The sequence below is a fragment of the Olea europaea genome, chromosome 10, assembly GCF_002742605.1.
Source record: "Olea europaea var. sylvestris chromosome 10, O_europaea_v1, whole genome shotgun sequence".
NCBI classification, from domain to species: domain Eukaryota; kingdom Viridiplantae; phylum Streptophyta; class Magnoliopsida; order Lamiales; family Oleaceae; genus Olea; species Olea europaea.
In genome coordinates, this window is record NC_036246.1 from 14,566,855 (window position 1) to 14,583,497 (window position 16,643).

The 16,643-nt window shown below is 29.2% G+C and overlaps 1 protein-coding gene across 5 annotated transcripts in view; it reads right to left on the reverse strand.

The window, feature by feature from the left end:
• The window catches only part of LOC111401336 (NAC domain-containing protein 83-like), a 5,698-nt gene extending 1,989 nt beyond the window's left edge, over positions 1–3,709 (reverse strand). For 2 of the 5 annotated variants that reach the window (XR_002703985.1, XR_002703984.1), the window contains exons 1-5: positions 3,547–3,709; positions 3,384–3,432; positions 1,969–2,164; positions 854–1,080; positions 580–750 (exon numbers count right to left, since the gene is read on the reverse strand). Coding sequence is in view for 3 of the 5 variants with exons in the window: in XM_023029030.1 (XP_022884798.1) it covers positions 580–750; positions 854–1,080; positions 1,969–2,122 (552 nt within the window). In the remaining 2 variants the exon portion in view is untranslated. Of the gene's footprint in view, positions 1–579; positions 751–833; positions 1,081–1,968; positions 2,165–3,383; positions 3,433–3,546 lie in introns of all 5 variants that reach the window. The other 3 variants (XM_023029032.1, XM_023029030.1, XM_023029031.1) reach the window with 3 other exon arrangements.
• Between the last annotated feature and the right edge of the window lie 12,934 nt (positions 3,710–16,643).

Consider the following 16,643-nt stretch of genomic DNA (forward strand, 5'->3'; position numbering starts at 1 on the left):
AGGGGGGGGGGGGGGGGGGGGGGGGGGGGGTTCACAGTGGATAACTTACGGTTCTGTAATTTACCAAAGCATTAAAGGCCGACTCAAAAACAGAATCGATGCTATAATCCTCCCACAATATCCAAGATATTTATAAAATAAATTGTTTATAAGTCAACTGCAGTTTCTTTCCTGCGATCCATGAAGAATCAGGTTTATCATCCCGCAGATGTGACTGCTGGCAGCACGTGAGAAAATCTTGGAATGCAAGTCACTAAAGCTAAAGAGCACTCTATTTTCAATATTAAGATAGACAAAGGCTTTATCTAGTAAACTTTACGACGTTCAATTGAGAAAAAAGATGCGCACAAAGCCACTCGAGCAGTTAACTAAATATACAGTCAAAACAAGACGAATATGAGATAACAGAATAAAATACTCTAAATCAAGAACATAGCACTGCATATAAAATCAAATCCAAGCAGCAATGGGAAGAAGAAATCAGCCAGAGAGGGATTATATAATAAAAATGGAAAGAATAAGCCACAGATAAAAACATGGAAAAATATAATGCAAAACAAGGTTGCATAGCAAACCAACCTCGGATTTGCTTGAAGAATCTTGTGCTGAGGAATTGTTAGTGTTAGGGTTAACCGATGCCAGTGAATCAATGCATTTTTCACTATCATCAATCTCTCTGTCTTTGGGCTGAATATCATTTTTGGGGCTATGCGCACTGGAAAGGAAGATTCTGCAAAGTGATTTAAAGTCCTGCACATTATCCAACCAAACCGGCTTCTGACTGGTAAGGTTGGCTATGCGTAAATAGAAAACACGAAGGGATAGACTAATACCAGATAGTTGCAGCTAATACCTTTTGCTCGGTTTTGTGACATAATCCCCTTTGTGTAATCCTGTACTCTTGTGAAAGCCAACCAGTTCTTCGTTCATTGGGGGCTTGACCTTCAAAAAACTTCAGGGTAGTTTTCTGACCACTTAATTCGGAATTCAAATATATCTCATGAGTTTCTCCTTTGGCTGTCCAAAATCCAAAGGCAAACTCTTTTTTCTCATTTGAATGTATGAGATACCAAAATTCAACTGCATATACCCAGTTTTTTTCAAGTAAGTAATTACGCAGTACCTAAGATTATTGTGGTTAATTGCAAGATCACACATTAAATGATCCATGTTAGAATAAGTAATAAGTCCATAACCAGGTGGCCTGAAAGTTCATGTGAAAATAGAATCTATGTAGGTTATCTGATTCATCAGAAGAAAAGTAACAATTTTACCTTACTATGTACGTGGAATCCATTTTTGAGCTAACGGATAGGATAATATTAAAATGATCTATGATTTTCAAGGTGAATCAAGAATTATCCTCATTAAAACAATGAAATTTACAATTCGGCTGAGTTTAATATATGCTGATTTTCACATTTCAACTTCTTCTAGAGAAGTACTCGACTAAAAGGTATAAAAATGAAGTTCTCAATAAAACCGAAGGAAGTAGTTTTGATTGGTATCATAAAATCATTTTGTCCAAAATTTAGATTCTCGCCCTCTTGGAATGTGAGAGGGTTGTGAAGTTCCTAACCTGTGTTTGTATTTTATTATCTGGCAATTAGAATAGACATCTAGCTCCCTGAGTGCTTGTTTTCCTCTTCGCAATAATCTAATACTTAGCCCCTGTTTGATGGCCATTATTTGGCCAAATACTATTTTGAATAGTGATTTTTAGAAGAATGTGTGGTTAAAAAAAAAGGGGAAAAGTTTTGGATTTACGTACAAAATATTTTATTATTGAAATGTGTGATTTAGAATAACTTCCCAAATCTCGTAAACAAATGCACCCACAACCTGACGATCATTGACAGACTACTGAAATTTATCCTATTCGGACAGGACAAAAGTTAAATCAAAGAGATAACCAAAAAGACTAAAGCGGTGTCACATAACCACAAAATACAAGAACTTCAAACTGACCTGGTAAATCTGAGGGATTGTACTGGTATGGGTTCATATCTGCTTTCACGTTACTAGGAAGAGGGGATCCACGTATGTACTCATCGAGTGACAAAATGATTTGTTCATCACTAGAATCAATTTCAAAAAGTGGGGAAGGCATTGGAGGACACATGGAGAACCAAAAATGAAGAGCAAGAAATTTGTAGCGTCTTATCTGGACAGATACAAAACATGAGTTTCTAAATCAGAATGCAGCTAAGTATAACAAAGATAGACAACTTTAAAATTCCAGAAGTTAACTTTTACATCGATAAACAAATTGCATAAATGAGGATATTCAGGATGTCTTTCATATCTCTTTAATATTTAAGTTAGATGAAAATTTGTTGCATTAAATTCAGGTTGTCTCAGAAAACATGCTGAGCATTTATAATATAGTGAAGAAAAAAACCAGACATCATTAGCATAAAAAATAATCATTATGAGGCTAATAAAACCAAATAACAATACTATCAGATTCTTGCAAATTAGACTGCAGAGTTGATTTTTCACTGTGGATTTTAACATCATAATTTCTGCGAGCTGCACATATTGCCAGTAGCCCTGAACTAATAAAATTTAGCAAATAAATACCTTGAGCCAAAAGGGTCAGTATCTCATAGGATGAATATAGAAGATCCAGAAACACATAATAAGTTGATATTCTATACACATGGAAACTTACACTTTTACACAGAGAAACATATATGTATTTTAAGCCAGCAGGTATGCACACGAGTATGTGACTATGTATGAATAAAGGCATGTGTGAATGAATGAATTAAATTGGAAGGCGCGATTGACACTATTGTATATAAATGTAAGTAAGAATGAAATTGGACAAAGCGATACCAAAAATAAATAAATACATAAACAACTGAAGAGAGTGTATTAATTTCTAGAGCAAACATTTTATCATTCCAAATGGTTAATACTCTTGTTATCACACAACCATTGATTCACATTGACTTGAAGACTTGTCAAGAATTGGGTCGCCCAGCACAAAAAAATTTCCACAAGTAATAAATTCCTATTCTACATAATAATCCTTGGGCTCCCTAACAAAAAATTGCATCACAATTTGCTGATAGAATAGATAATATGATGCCAAAATCAGTATAGTCTCCATATTTGCTGAAATCCCATAAACAAAAAAAACTCAACCGAAAGAATTCTGGATTATGATGCAAATAAACAGCTCGCAAATGACAACACCACAAAGAAAGTGCCAAACGTAAGAAAATGGAAAATATGATGCAACTAGAATCAATAAACGTAACAAAAAAACCCATAAATGAAAAAGAACTAAAATATACAAAAGAATTAAGAGAAACGAAAAGCATGGGAATAATATAATGATACAAAGAAATAGGGGAAACAAATTAGAATCAAACCTCAAGGAGTGGTATCTATGCCACCCTCTTCTTCAAATCATTTCCTCAACTGATCCAATATAGCATCCAATCAGTATATAAAAGAACATGTAATTGAAAAGAATTAATATAAATGAATGGCTATACAGTGACACAAAGAAAGGGGGGGAAATCTAATACAAACCTCAATTAGGTGCTACTCTCTCTACTTCACTAAGCTAAGCCAAACCCAATTATGAGTGGCTTTTTATAGAGAGAGGCTGCTAAACAGGGTGGGCTATGTTAATCAAACCATGGTTAACTATTTGCCGAACACACAGTTAAGATTGAAACAGTAACAAGTGGGCGTCATACGTGGTGATATAGAATTGGTCTGCTGATGCAAACGGAGGGAAGGCGGAGCCCATCACACAAGGTGACGGATTTCTGCGTCAGAAATAACGCGTTCTCCTTCGTGGAAGATTCCATTAAATTTAACTTAACATCGTGAATGTTCTGGTGGCAAGATGACGAAAAGCAGTCATTTAAGTTTTTTAATAAATAATTTTTTATCAAGGTCCAAGCTAAATAAGTCTTTATTTGGGAAGAATTATAAAAGATTAAATTTTAAATAAATAGAAATAAGTGTTAGATAACTTCGCCCTTGTTTAAACCACATTTTAAAAGAAAAAATATATTTTTAAATAGTGATTGATGGAGAATGCGTGATTAAAAATTAAAGAAAAATTTGAATTTGCATATAATATTATTTTATTATAAAATATGTAATTGAAAATGAGTTTTGGAAAAAATAATTTTTGAGAAGAATAAGGCTCAAACAAGAGCTTAATAATATCCATGAATTCAATGATATATGTGATTAAAAATGAAATTTAGCTCATGTTTGATCCACATTTTAGGAAAAAATGTATTATTCATGTCAAATTAATGAAAAATGTGTAGTTAAAAAATAAAAAAAAGTTTTAAATTTACGTGTAATATTATTTTATTGAAGAATGTGTAATTAAAATAATATCAAATTATTGTTGAAGAATCTATTTTTTTGAAAATAATATGGCTCAAACAAGCCCTTAATCATCTACAAGTAATTTATAAATTTACCGAAAAGTAGTCTAAGTTTCCTTTAAATTTTGAGGGTGTTTGGTGGACTAAAATTAGAATTTGTTTTTTTTTTTTTTTTTTTAGTATATTGTGATAGAATTTTTTGAAATATGTGATTGAAAATTTGTGTAATCCATGAAAGATGTAAATAATATTAATTATTTAACCTTGATTTAAATTAAAATTATATTTTAATCCAAACCAAACAGGTTCTTAAAGCACTTTTTTACTTTTGAATGTCTAGCTAAACATTTTCGAATATAAACAAGGGAGAGTTGATGATGAGAAGCATAGTGTGTGAGCACTTCTTATTTTTTCATTATATTCTTTCTTTTCTCCGTTTATAGACGGATAATAGAAAGCGTTCGTTTGGTCAAATTTAATTATTTTAACTCATAATTAAAACTTATGATTTAACTTAAGATAAAGGAAAATACATTAGTCAAAACTATACACCATTATTTCTACAAAATCTTTTAGGCAGTTTAAAGGATATCATTTTCTTTTGACAAGAGTATCCACTATATTTCTTTGTTTATCTTATATTTTTAATAAAATCTATGTATGTGCAAGTAAAAAACACATACATATCCCTATTCATTAAGGGTGTGTATTTATTTGAGATTTTTAAAAACTTTTGAAGATTTAAAAGGTTTACACGTATTCAATTGAGATTTTTAAATACTCTTTAAAAGTTTAGATATATTCAATTGGGACTTCTATGAACTTTTAAAAAAATCTTTAAAAGTTACTGCATATTTAATTGAAATTTTTTAAAAGTCTCTATAAGTCATGAGGTATTCAAATAGATAATAACTTTTGAATAATTCTGATTTTGAAAACTTTTTAGTGAAAAATATAAATAGCAAATCTCAAAGAAAATTTCTCATGTATTATGAGATTTGTAAGAATTTCAAAGCTCAAATAAAAAAGAACGTCTTTTTTTTTTAAAATTTTAGGATTTTCTCATATATATCTCTTTAATTCATTTGCTGTAATCAATTTATGATTATTATATATGTACATATATAATTACTTTTGAATTAAAATTATATGCAATTGATTCAAAACGTAAAATTCAATGTAATTGATCTATTCTTTTTTTTTTTTTTTTTGGCCTAAGAACAATTTGTATTTTTAGAATTTATGTTAGTTTCTTGAAAAAAAATTAAATTGTTATGTACTTAGAAATTTCTATAAAAGTTTTTTATGATTTTATTTGAGCCATAATTGAATGACTAGACCGTGATCGTGACTTTATCCAAGAAAATTTTGTGGGTATAATGGTTCTCGAAAATGTTAATTAGGTAGTATGAAATATTGTAAATTTTTAGGTATATAACGAATTTGCAAGATGAAAAAGTCTTTAAAAGTCGTTAAAAATCTTTAATCAAAGTCTAAAGAAGTCCATGGGAGACTTTTATTAATTCTTAACAAATTAACACAAGTCACTTAAAAAGTTCATAAATTTCACAAAAGTCGCCCGCTTAAAAAAACCTATAGAAATATTGAAAAGTTTCAATTAAATATGCTCCCCTGAAAGAGTGACTTGGTTTCGGTACTGTTCATATGAGTGCGTGCTAACTTACTGCTTACATGTGTAGCGTTTTCTTTTCTCGGCCACAAATTTAGGCTATTTAGCCTATGAATTATTGTCTTCTCTCATTCATTTATGCAAAAAAAACCCTAAATCTGTCTTCTTACGCTCAAATTGAGATATAAACACTTCATATTAGTAAAGATAAGTCTCCACTGCAAAGTCTCTAAATTAGTATGCAGAAGGAAAGATCTGATGTATCATTAATCAAGAGCCTAGATTAAGCAGCATGTGTCAAATTGGGCAAGTAGTTACTCGTCAAAACAAGAGACCGGAGTATGGCCTTTTTTATTCGAATGATAACCTCATAAGAGTTCAAGTTTAGCCAATGTCATTAAGGAATATTGTTGCAGTTTCAATGTTGGTATATCTTGTTTGATTCTTGAAATAAATAGTGCTTAACTGAGGCTCGAGAAAGAAACTAATTCCATCCTCTGCTAATTAATCAGCTTGCAAAAATGTTCAAGGAATACTAATATTGGCAACTACAAAAATGCCAACAGTATGCCCCCGTTTGGCCCCCATTATTTGAATTTATAATAGGGAAATAGTATTTTTTTAAAGATTGTATGGTTGAAAAGTTTTCGATTTGAGTGTAATAATATTTTATTGAAAATTGTGTAGTTGAAAGTAGAAAAGAGAAAAAAATTAAATTAAAATGAAGAGTTTTAATGGGGGGGGCAAACGGGAGCTATATTTCAATAAATGTTACTTTCATTTTCACAAAATAATAATAAAAATAAAGAGTAAAATAATTTGTTAGATTTTCTAAATGAACAAATGTAATGACAAAAAACGAAGTGATTGAAGAATTTATTTTAGTCTAGCAGTATATTTCAATAAATGTTTCTCCAATAATCTGCTTTTGTTATATAAATTTCAAAACTCCAAACAAATGGCACAATGAGATGTCTTAAATGCTTTAACTTCATTTGCCAATTCACCTCAAGTATTATGTAATTATTATAATTATCATACATTTGAAACTCGAAAAGAGTTAAATCTAAATAGTCGAAACTTAAGTATTAACTACACAATCCTATAATTTTGTCTTATACAGATCGACGGCATACTTGTTTTAAAAGCAATGTTTTATTTTGAAGTAACATGAAGCAATGTCCAGCTTCGTGTAACTTCGGGCGGGGATTGGATACTGTAGCTATATTAAAAATCAATGGTAAATGATGGAAGATATATTCAAAATGGTTTCCATCTCAACACGTACTTGGAATAAAGGAGAATCATTCATGCATTATACAAAGGGTAAAGAAATATTTAACAAATAGGGGTAACGCAAAGCAAAAATTAAGTTAGGACATAGGCGAATCTAAGTGTGGTCATGTGGAGTTAGCCGACCCCACACAAATTTTTTAATTTTAATTTTTTTGTCTATTACTTTTTTCACCTTTCCCTATATGGAGTAACCTCGAGTAGGGTAGTTTCTTGGGTGAGATTTGCTATATGTACACCAAATTCGACGTACAGCCCCCTCACAAGAGAGGGGTCCGCATCAAATCAAAAAATCGCCAGCGCCCCCTCTTGTGACGGGCTGTCATCCAAACTGTCAAACTCGAAATGTACAAACACTTATTGGTTAAGATGAGATTTGAATGGATTTTGAGATGTCTGGTGGCTTAATAGATAGATACAACAATATTCATTAATGAAACCTCTATATTCTATATACTAGAATGAGAAAGTCACACATATAAATATACATACATGTATATATATAGAGAAAGGGAGATAATAAATGGGACAACTGGACAAGCACATTCATCGGAAGGAAAATGAACATGTGTTGTGCGTGAGAGAGAGAGAGAGAGAATTCATTTTTATTAAAAATGCAAAGGTTATTTTTTACTAGACGTTACTTCCATTGCTTGTCTTCTAGCTCTTCTTCATTTGTAATGTCTACTTTATCTCTCTACATTACCTTTGCACCCATGTTTGTTAGATTATTAATTATTTCTCTTTTTATGTATTTTTATTTTAAAATCTTGATCGAGCACTGATACGAAAAAGATAAATGGTTGAAAGTCTTAGATCATATGGTAGAAATTAAATAAAAATATTTCATTTTCTATTTAAATGGATTTGACTATTTTCTATTTTCTTGATCAATCGAAGGGTAATAATCTCAATGGTCAATTGTCACTTCACTTTCAATGTTATTTTCTAGTTGTCATTGAACTTTAAAAATTATCCAGAATGTTTTATGGAACATGAGGAAAATTCTGGCGGAAACAACATTTATATTTCCGTATTTTTAATTTTACCCCATTGATCAACCAATATATTTTAGCACCAATTATATAATTGACTGTAAAAATTGAACATAGCAATTGTATTTAAAAACGCAACCCAAATGAAAGACAAAATTAACCATTGACGAAGTCATAAAAATATTTTGTTTTCCCCACAACAATAAAAAGAGAGAAGCTAAAAATTTTATTTATTAAATTATACTCTTGAAACGTATGTGCAGTGCCAGTCTTGACTATAGACGGGGTAGACGATCGCCTAAAGTTCCATTTCAATGAGGGTTCCAAAAAAATTATTATTTTTAATTTTACATGTATTTTTATATATATTTAAGATTTCATATTTGAAATTGGTCTAAAGCTCCCAAAATCTGAAGGCCGACCATGCGTATGTGCAAAAGTTTGTACAACTTAACAATTAAACCATTTGATGCAATCTGTTTAACAGAAATTAATTTCTTTATAAGAGTCACAACATCTCCATCAGGATAAAATGTTATAGTACATAGTTGTGGGAACCTGGGAGCCAACAAGGGCACATCCTGCTATTTACCTCCCTGAGCAGCTGAGGGGCCGAAGGTTCAGGGACAAGGATCTAGTCGGACGCAAACCCGGACACCTTGTAAAAAAAAAAAAAATGTTATAGTACATAGTGATTAAGACCACGAGAAAAAGTAGGATCAAAGGTCAATGTAATATTATAATTGTTCTTTCATTCCACCGTACGCAATGACGTAATTCTCTATTCTGTCTTATCTTTAAAAATAAAATGAACTGTGCATATTTTCGTTGAATGAAGATGATGATGATCCAGTCATTAGGTAAAATGGATATATGCACAAGATGGTATGAAAATAGAGATTAGAATTGAAATTTTTTTCCTAAGTGGTGTAATGTCAATACCAAACAAATTTGGAGCAAATATAATAATTTCAAAATTACGAGACTTTATAATTATTGCAAGTGAAAGTTGTCCTAGATTTTTTGAGTAGATTTTGATAAATGTTAATAAAAATTGTGAATTTCATGAAATGTGCTATTAAAAAAAAATAATAAATTTTTAAAAAATGTGGGTCAAACGAAGGCTTTATTTTTGCTTAATTAAAATGAAGAAAAAGACAAATAAGAAAATATGTATAATTTTTTTTATATCGCAAAGGGCAAAGTGAAAAAATTTTGTTAAAGAAAGGAGATTTTTTTAATTTTGGGGGAAAAAAAACATTGTAATTTTCATAAACCTCAATGAAAGTATATGTAGCATTTTAGCCACATTTTTAAAAATTTATTTTCAACATCACATCTCATGATATTCATAATTTTATCAATTTTTTAATTTAATATTTCATCAATTTTTCTCAAAATTATATATATATATATATAATCAAAATCAAACATCATGTCAATTTACTCATTTGTTTATTGTTGACATCTTTTCATAGTAAAATCTAGGTTCTTAATTTGCTTAGGATTGTCAATTGTGTACGGTTAGCGTTGTCATCTAGCTTTGTGGCTTATGGCAGAAGACAAAATGTCCTTAAATGCAATAATCGTAGTAAAATATTTCGAGTTAGGTCAAAATCAATTGAAAGGTATAATTTTGAAAAGTCTCTGCCTAGTTCCCTTTTTAGTTATTAAAAAATTATTGTAAATTGTAAATTTATTAGTAAATAATAATTATACCCTGCAACCCTAAAAATTATTATCATTATAAATTTTCCCTATAAATATAAGGCATTGGTTCTCATTATAATCCACACAAATCTATTGACTTTTATTCTCTCTTCTCTTTTTTTTTTCCTCTTTTCATAACAAATTATCAGTACAAAAGCTTTGTATTTATTTAGCTCCCTTAAAATTTTTAAATTGTTTGCTACATTATCATTTTCTATCACACATTCACACAATAAAATATTCTACATACAAACCAATAAAAAAAATTTATTTTTTAACCACACTTTCTCTAAAAAAATATTATTCAAACCTCTTTAATTTCCCAAATAACGAGTCACAAACAAGGGCTCAATTTTTCAAAATCTAATAAATGTAGTAACTCTTTTATTACATTTATATAAGCATATCATCATTACCTTTAAACATTTTAACTGTAAATTCTAAATCTCTAAAGTGTAAATTCAATTTTTTTTTACCATATGAATTCTTTTGCCTTTTCTGCCTACCTCAATTCTCTTACATTAATAATTATGTATGTCGTAATTCGTGCTTTAATACACACCATCAATTTTCCTGCATGGGACCATAATTATTGAATTCAAACCAATATTTCATTTATACTTATAAATTAATTAATATTATCACAACAATTTAATGTTTTTCACCATCGGTTTTTTTTTTTTTTTAGCAATAAAATACCAATTATTGAACTCGCTCTTAATTGTTGTTGCTCTAGAAGAAGCATGACTCTATAAATAATACATGACTACTGAAGAGTTGGTATTTGTAAATAATAATTCGTTGTTGCTCTTGAAATAGCACAACATTATAATTGATATTCCAGATGAATATTGATTTATTGTTGTTAAAGAAACAATAGTAAAATATAACGTGCTCCTAATTTAGCATATGTTTTGAACAACATATTATTTTAAATTAGTATTTATTCTTGAAGGAAAGTACGTAACTTATGTCCTGTTAATATTGACTATTTGATAATTATTATGTGATGTTTATATTCTTAAAAACTAATTGTATTTGCTTTATTATATAGTTAATCAACTGACAAATATCACAAAAATTTGAATTTGCTTCACTTGACATATCTATCTATTTGTCATTATACTCGATGTGATATACATCGTGTCTAAAAAGGTTTTGGAGAGACAAAGAAAGAAGGAAACAAAAAATTCTTGCATGATCGTGCAAAAGAACTCATCTTTCTTCGTCATCATCTTAACGAAGATTGAAAATTTAATATCTCACTGAGAAAGATCCACATGATCTTTGAAAAAAAGTTAGCTGAAAGATTGATCATCAAAAGGCTATAATCCTCCTAAAACCCGCTAGAGTGGATGCATATTCATTTGCAAGACTTCAAAACTATTAGTGAGTATAATTTTGAACTGTTCAGAATATGTTCAAAATTAACTTTGTACAGAGAAAAAATTACTAATTAAAATATGTTGGAGAATTCTTTTTCCATCTTTCACGCCTCGAAATGTGCTCTTGCAATAGCAATACCGTGAGGTGTTTTCAAAAAATACTCAAAACTTATATTTTGTCTACTTGTGGCTGAACAAAATAATGAATTGTCGATGAAAAATCATAGATTACATCAAATTGTTTTCGTACCATTGCCTAAAACAAATGGTACTGCATTGCCTGAAGCAAATACAATATCACGACATGGACGTAGACATGGACAAGGACATATCATGAAATAAACCGTAAACTAAATAATCAATAAAGCTATCAGCAACAAGACAATAATTTCAAAAGTTACAAAACAAATGAAAATAGCACATCCAGAAATGAGCACGCGAAAAATTGCTTTAAATGTGAAATAAACGAGCATTAGGCAAGTACCTATCGTACAGCAAAATATATTGTGGAGTTCTATCAAAAATCAATCAAGGAAATGAGAAATTGGAGACAAATTTTGTTGATTATGATGGTTCAATGATATGACTCATTTGAACGTCTTTAATGTCATTGCTGATTCAAATGAGAATATTGATCATTTGACTGGAGTGGTGTAATGGAAGAGATATATTCGTTTACTTTTTAGTACTTCCCTTTGTTTTAAAAATTCAAAATGAAATATGATTTCACTTTTCGCAAAAATTTTGAAACTTTATTGTACATCATTAATTTTATAGTATTGAATTATGTTTACTTTTTGAATTTAAATTCAAGTTTTTAAATGTATCTATTTTGTTATAGATTAAAGATGGATTGCTAAGATATATACTTGATTGATAGTTCAACTACACATACTATTTTTCAAAACAAAATTATTTTTTAGACTTAACATTAATAGAAAATAATGTTAATATGATATTAGATGCATTGAATGTTGTTGAAGACTCTGAAAGAGCTTGTATTATTTTATTAAATAATATAAAATTATATATTGAAAATGCACTTTATTCTATTACATTCAGAAGAAATTTGTTTAGTTTTAAAAATATCCGTCGCATTGGATATTACATTGAGATGATACAAGAAAATAATGTTAAATATCTTTACATAACTACTTTTGTATTTGTCTAGAAGTAAATAAAAGAAAAACTTTATGCACTTCCATCTGACATGTAATATTATACATTTAGAAAAATGGTTTAATCAAATATTTTCATGAATCAGAAGTTCGTTGACTTAAGAAATTTTATACTTTAGACATCTAGGACAACTCACATTGACATCCTTTAAAGAACCGAAAGATTTTTTTACCTAATGATTATTTATATATAGTTTGTTTTTAATGCAAGTTAGTCATTAGACTTTCGGCTACAAAGGTCAATTTTGAATCTTCAACTTTCTTAGAAAGAATTCATAGAAATATGTGTGGATCAATATACCCACCATGTGGACCATTTGTTATTTTATGGTATTAATCAATTCTTCTAGTAGATGGGCACATGTTTGCCTACTTTTCACAAGGAATGTAGTTTTTGCTAGACTACTTGCTCAAATCATAACATTAAGAGCTCAATTTTTTTATTACTCAATCAAGACAATTCGTCTTGATAATGATGTCGAATTTAGATCACAAGCATTCAGTGATTATTGTATGTCAATTGTGATTGTTATTGAACATTCAATTGCTCATAAACAAAATAGTTTAACAGAGTCATTTATTAAACGTCTACAAGTTATTTCTAGACATTACTTATGAAAATAGAACTTCCAACTTCTACTTAGGACCATGTAATATTACATGCCGCGTCATTGGTTCGTATCTGACCAATTGTCTGTTATCAATATTTACCTTTGCAACTGACATTTTGTCATGAACCTAATATTTCTCGCGTACGAATTTATGGTTTTGTTGTGCAAGTCTCTATTTCACCCCTACAACATCATAAAATGAGTCTCAAACGAAAATTTGGAATTTACATGGATATAGATTCATCATCCATTATTAGATTTCTTGAACACTTAGGGTGGTTTATTTACTACACGTTTTACATATTGTCATTTTGATAAAATGACTTATCTAACTTTGGAATGGAAAAAAACTACATCCTAAAAAATAAGTTAAAATTTATTGGAATGAAATTACTCTATCTCACTTTGATCTCCGCAACAATTAATATGAGTCAGAAGTTGAAAAAATCATTCATTTACAGAAGGTTGTAAATCAATTATATGTTGTATTTGTTTAAACAAGAAAAAATGACGAACTCATATATATCGGCAAAATATATTTCAGCAAAAATTGATATCCTTAAAGGACAATCTTCTGTAGCAAATGAATCTCAAATACGTTAAAAGTGTGGCATACTAGTTGATTCAAAAACTTTGAACCTCGAAAAAAAGGTACCTAAGAAAACCAACGAAAAACTTTAGAAAAAGTAATATTAAAGAAGATTGATCAATCAAAATTGAAAATATGGTTCTTGAAGATCCACGAGTGTCAAAAAATAATGAGATTTCAATAAATTATATATTATCTCATGGATTATGGGAACGAAATAATATTGTTATAGACAATATTTTTGCCTTTAACGTGGCACTTGATATTATACAAAATAAGGATTCTGAACTACAGTCTGTTAAATATTGTCAACATAGAAATGATTGGCAAAAATGGAAAGAAGCCATACGTGCGGAATTGAATTTCTTAAAGAAATGAAAAATGTTTGGATCTATAGTTCGTACACCTAAAGAGGTAATCATTGTTGGATACAAATGAATTTTTGTACGAAAGATAAATAAAAATAATGAAATTACAATATACAAGCCTAACTCATAGCTCAAGGTTTCTTACAAAGACCTGTAATTGATTATAAGCAAAGATATTCTCCCGTAATAGACATCGCCACTTTTAGATTTTTAATTAATTTGACTACGTCACAAAGGTCCGATATGAGCTTTATGGATTTAGTAACTGTATATTTATATGGTTCATTTGATAATGACACACACATATGTATATATATGTGCGTGTGTGTGATTATTTTAATCTCAAAAGACACACCTGTTGATTTGTAATTATTTTATTCTCAAAAGACATGATTTGCTCTAGTGAGATATGTAGATGCAGATTATTTTTCTAACCCACATAAAGTTAAATTACAAACAGGATATATGTTTACAGACATGATTTGCTCTACTGAGATATGTAGATGCAGATTATTTCTCTGACCCACATAAAGTTAAATTACAAACAGGATATATGTTTACACACGAAGGGATAGTTAAATCATGAAGATCTGTGAACCAATCTTTGACAACAACATCTTCAAATTATTTTAAAATTATTGCAATTCATGAAGTAGACAGAGAATGTGATGGTTGAGAAACATGACTCATCATACCCAAAAAGCATGTGGATCAAACTTTAACAAAAGCTAGTCCAACAATTTTGAATGAAGACAATGCAACTTGTATTGCATAATTTAAAGGAAGATATATCAAAGGTAACAGAACAAAGCATATGTCTCCAAAATTCTTTCATATACATGAGCTTCAAGTGATAATGTGGCTAATTTATTCAATGAAACACTACTGACATTTACATTCAAGAAATTGTTTAACAAAATTGGAATGCGTCGCATAAAGATTTTTAGTGATCAACATTAAAGAGGAGGAGTTGTACTCTTTTTCTTCGTTTAGGTTTTATCTCACTGAATTTTTCTAAGAAGATTTTAATGAGGCAACATTTATTTTTAATAGTCAAAAATAATTGTAATCCTTATCCTTTGTTTCATTTTTTTCCTATTGGCTTTTTATCAAATAAAGTTTTAACAAAGTAGATTTTTGTAATGTGTCATTTAAATTGGAGTGCTATAAATGGTAAATTTATTAATTAATGATAATTGTACGCCTATAACTCTTGAAATTTTTATCATCGCATCCCTAATTCTTTCCTTATAAATATAAGGTTTTGATTCTCATTATAATACACATAAGTCTATTGTCTTTTATTCCTTCTTTTCTCTTTATCTCTTTTCATAGCAAAAATTACTTTTTAAAATAAAAAAATTAATTCACATTTTGTAGGATCCATTATTATATTACTTATTCATCATTCATTTCTACGAACTTATAATTTTAACAACTAAAAAGAAAATGATACAAAGGATATAAACTTGTTTTATTTATAATAATTTTAAGCATTTAGTCAATATACTAAGTTTAAGTTGGTCCTCATTCATTTATAAAAATTGAGCATGTCTATTGGTTTTTAATAAATAATTCGAATAATACATAAAGAAACTTGTTCAAGAAAAAAATCTAAATAAATAATATTAACTTTATGACAGTTTTAAATTTTTAAATAAAAAGTCATTAATTTAAAATGCTAAAATGAAGATTCTTCTTCACCCGCAAGAAATAAAATATATAATACAAACTTTTGATTTGATTCCATAAAAGTACTAATCAAATTGTGAAACACGAATTACAATAATATTACCATGTTCGCATACCTCAAGTAATTATCATAGTATAACATAACAATGACAAAATCAAGAATATTTGCCTAAGGGATTAGTAACTTGTATATAAGTAAATAAGCCGAGTTTGCTAAGGAAAAACTGTATTATATCAAATAAGAAAATTCAGGAGGGAAGATTATTCCAACACTTGACACAGTTTAAACTTTAAAACATGACTTTTTTTTTTCTTTTTTTTTTTCCCAAAATAATAACTTGTCTGGAGGTTAAACTTTATGAATGTTTGAGATCAAATATATCGAAGTTTTCTTTAAGTGAATTTGGACCTTCTTTCTAATAGGAGGGAAATGCTTAAAGTTATAGCCCAACTATTATCTTTCTACTAGTCGAGATCATTCGAGGCAAATGATTCATTATAATGAACAAAATAAATTTCAAGAAAACAATTTCAGTGATCGAGTAATTCTAGTTAGGATTAAAAAGACTCTTAATCGCTCAACTTATAATGAAGTTTCACGTTGGCTACTTTGTTATAAAATTTTCAATATGGTCACTCGATTAAAATTTGCATGTTTTTTTTTGACACTACGTTTGAGGTGGTAGATGACAATCTAATGTGGCGTCGATGTAGAGGTCTCCACTTTAGACATTCCATCAGAAAAATTTACAGAATTTAACATAATGATAAATCTAAAGGGAAAAAACAAAATGCATGGATCATTTTATAATAAAATAAATTTGC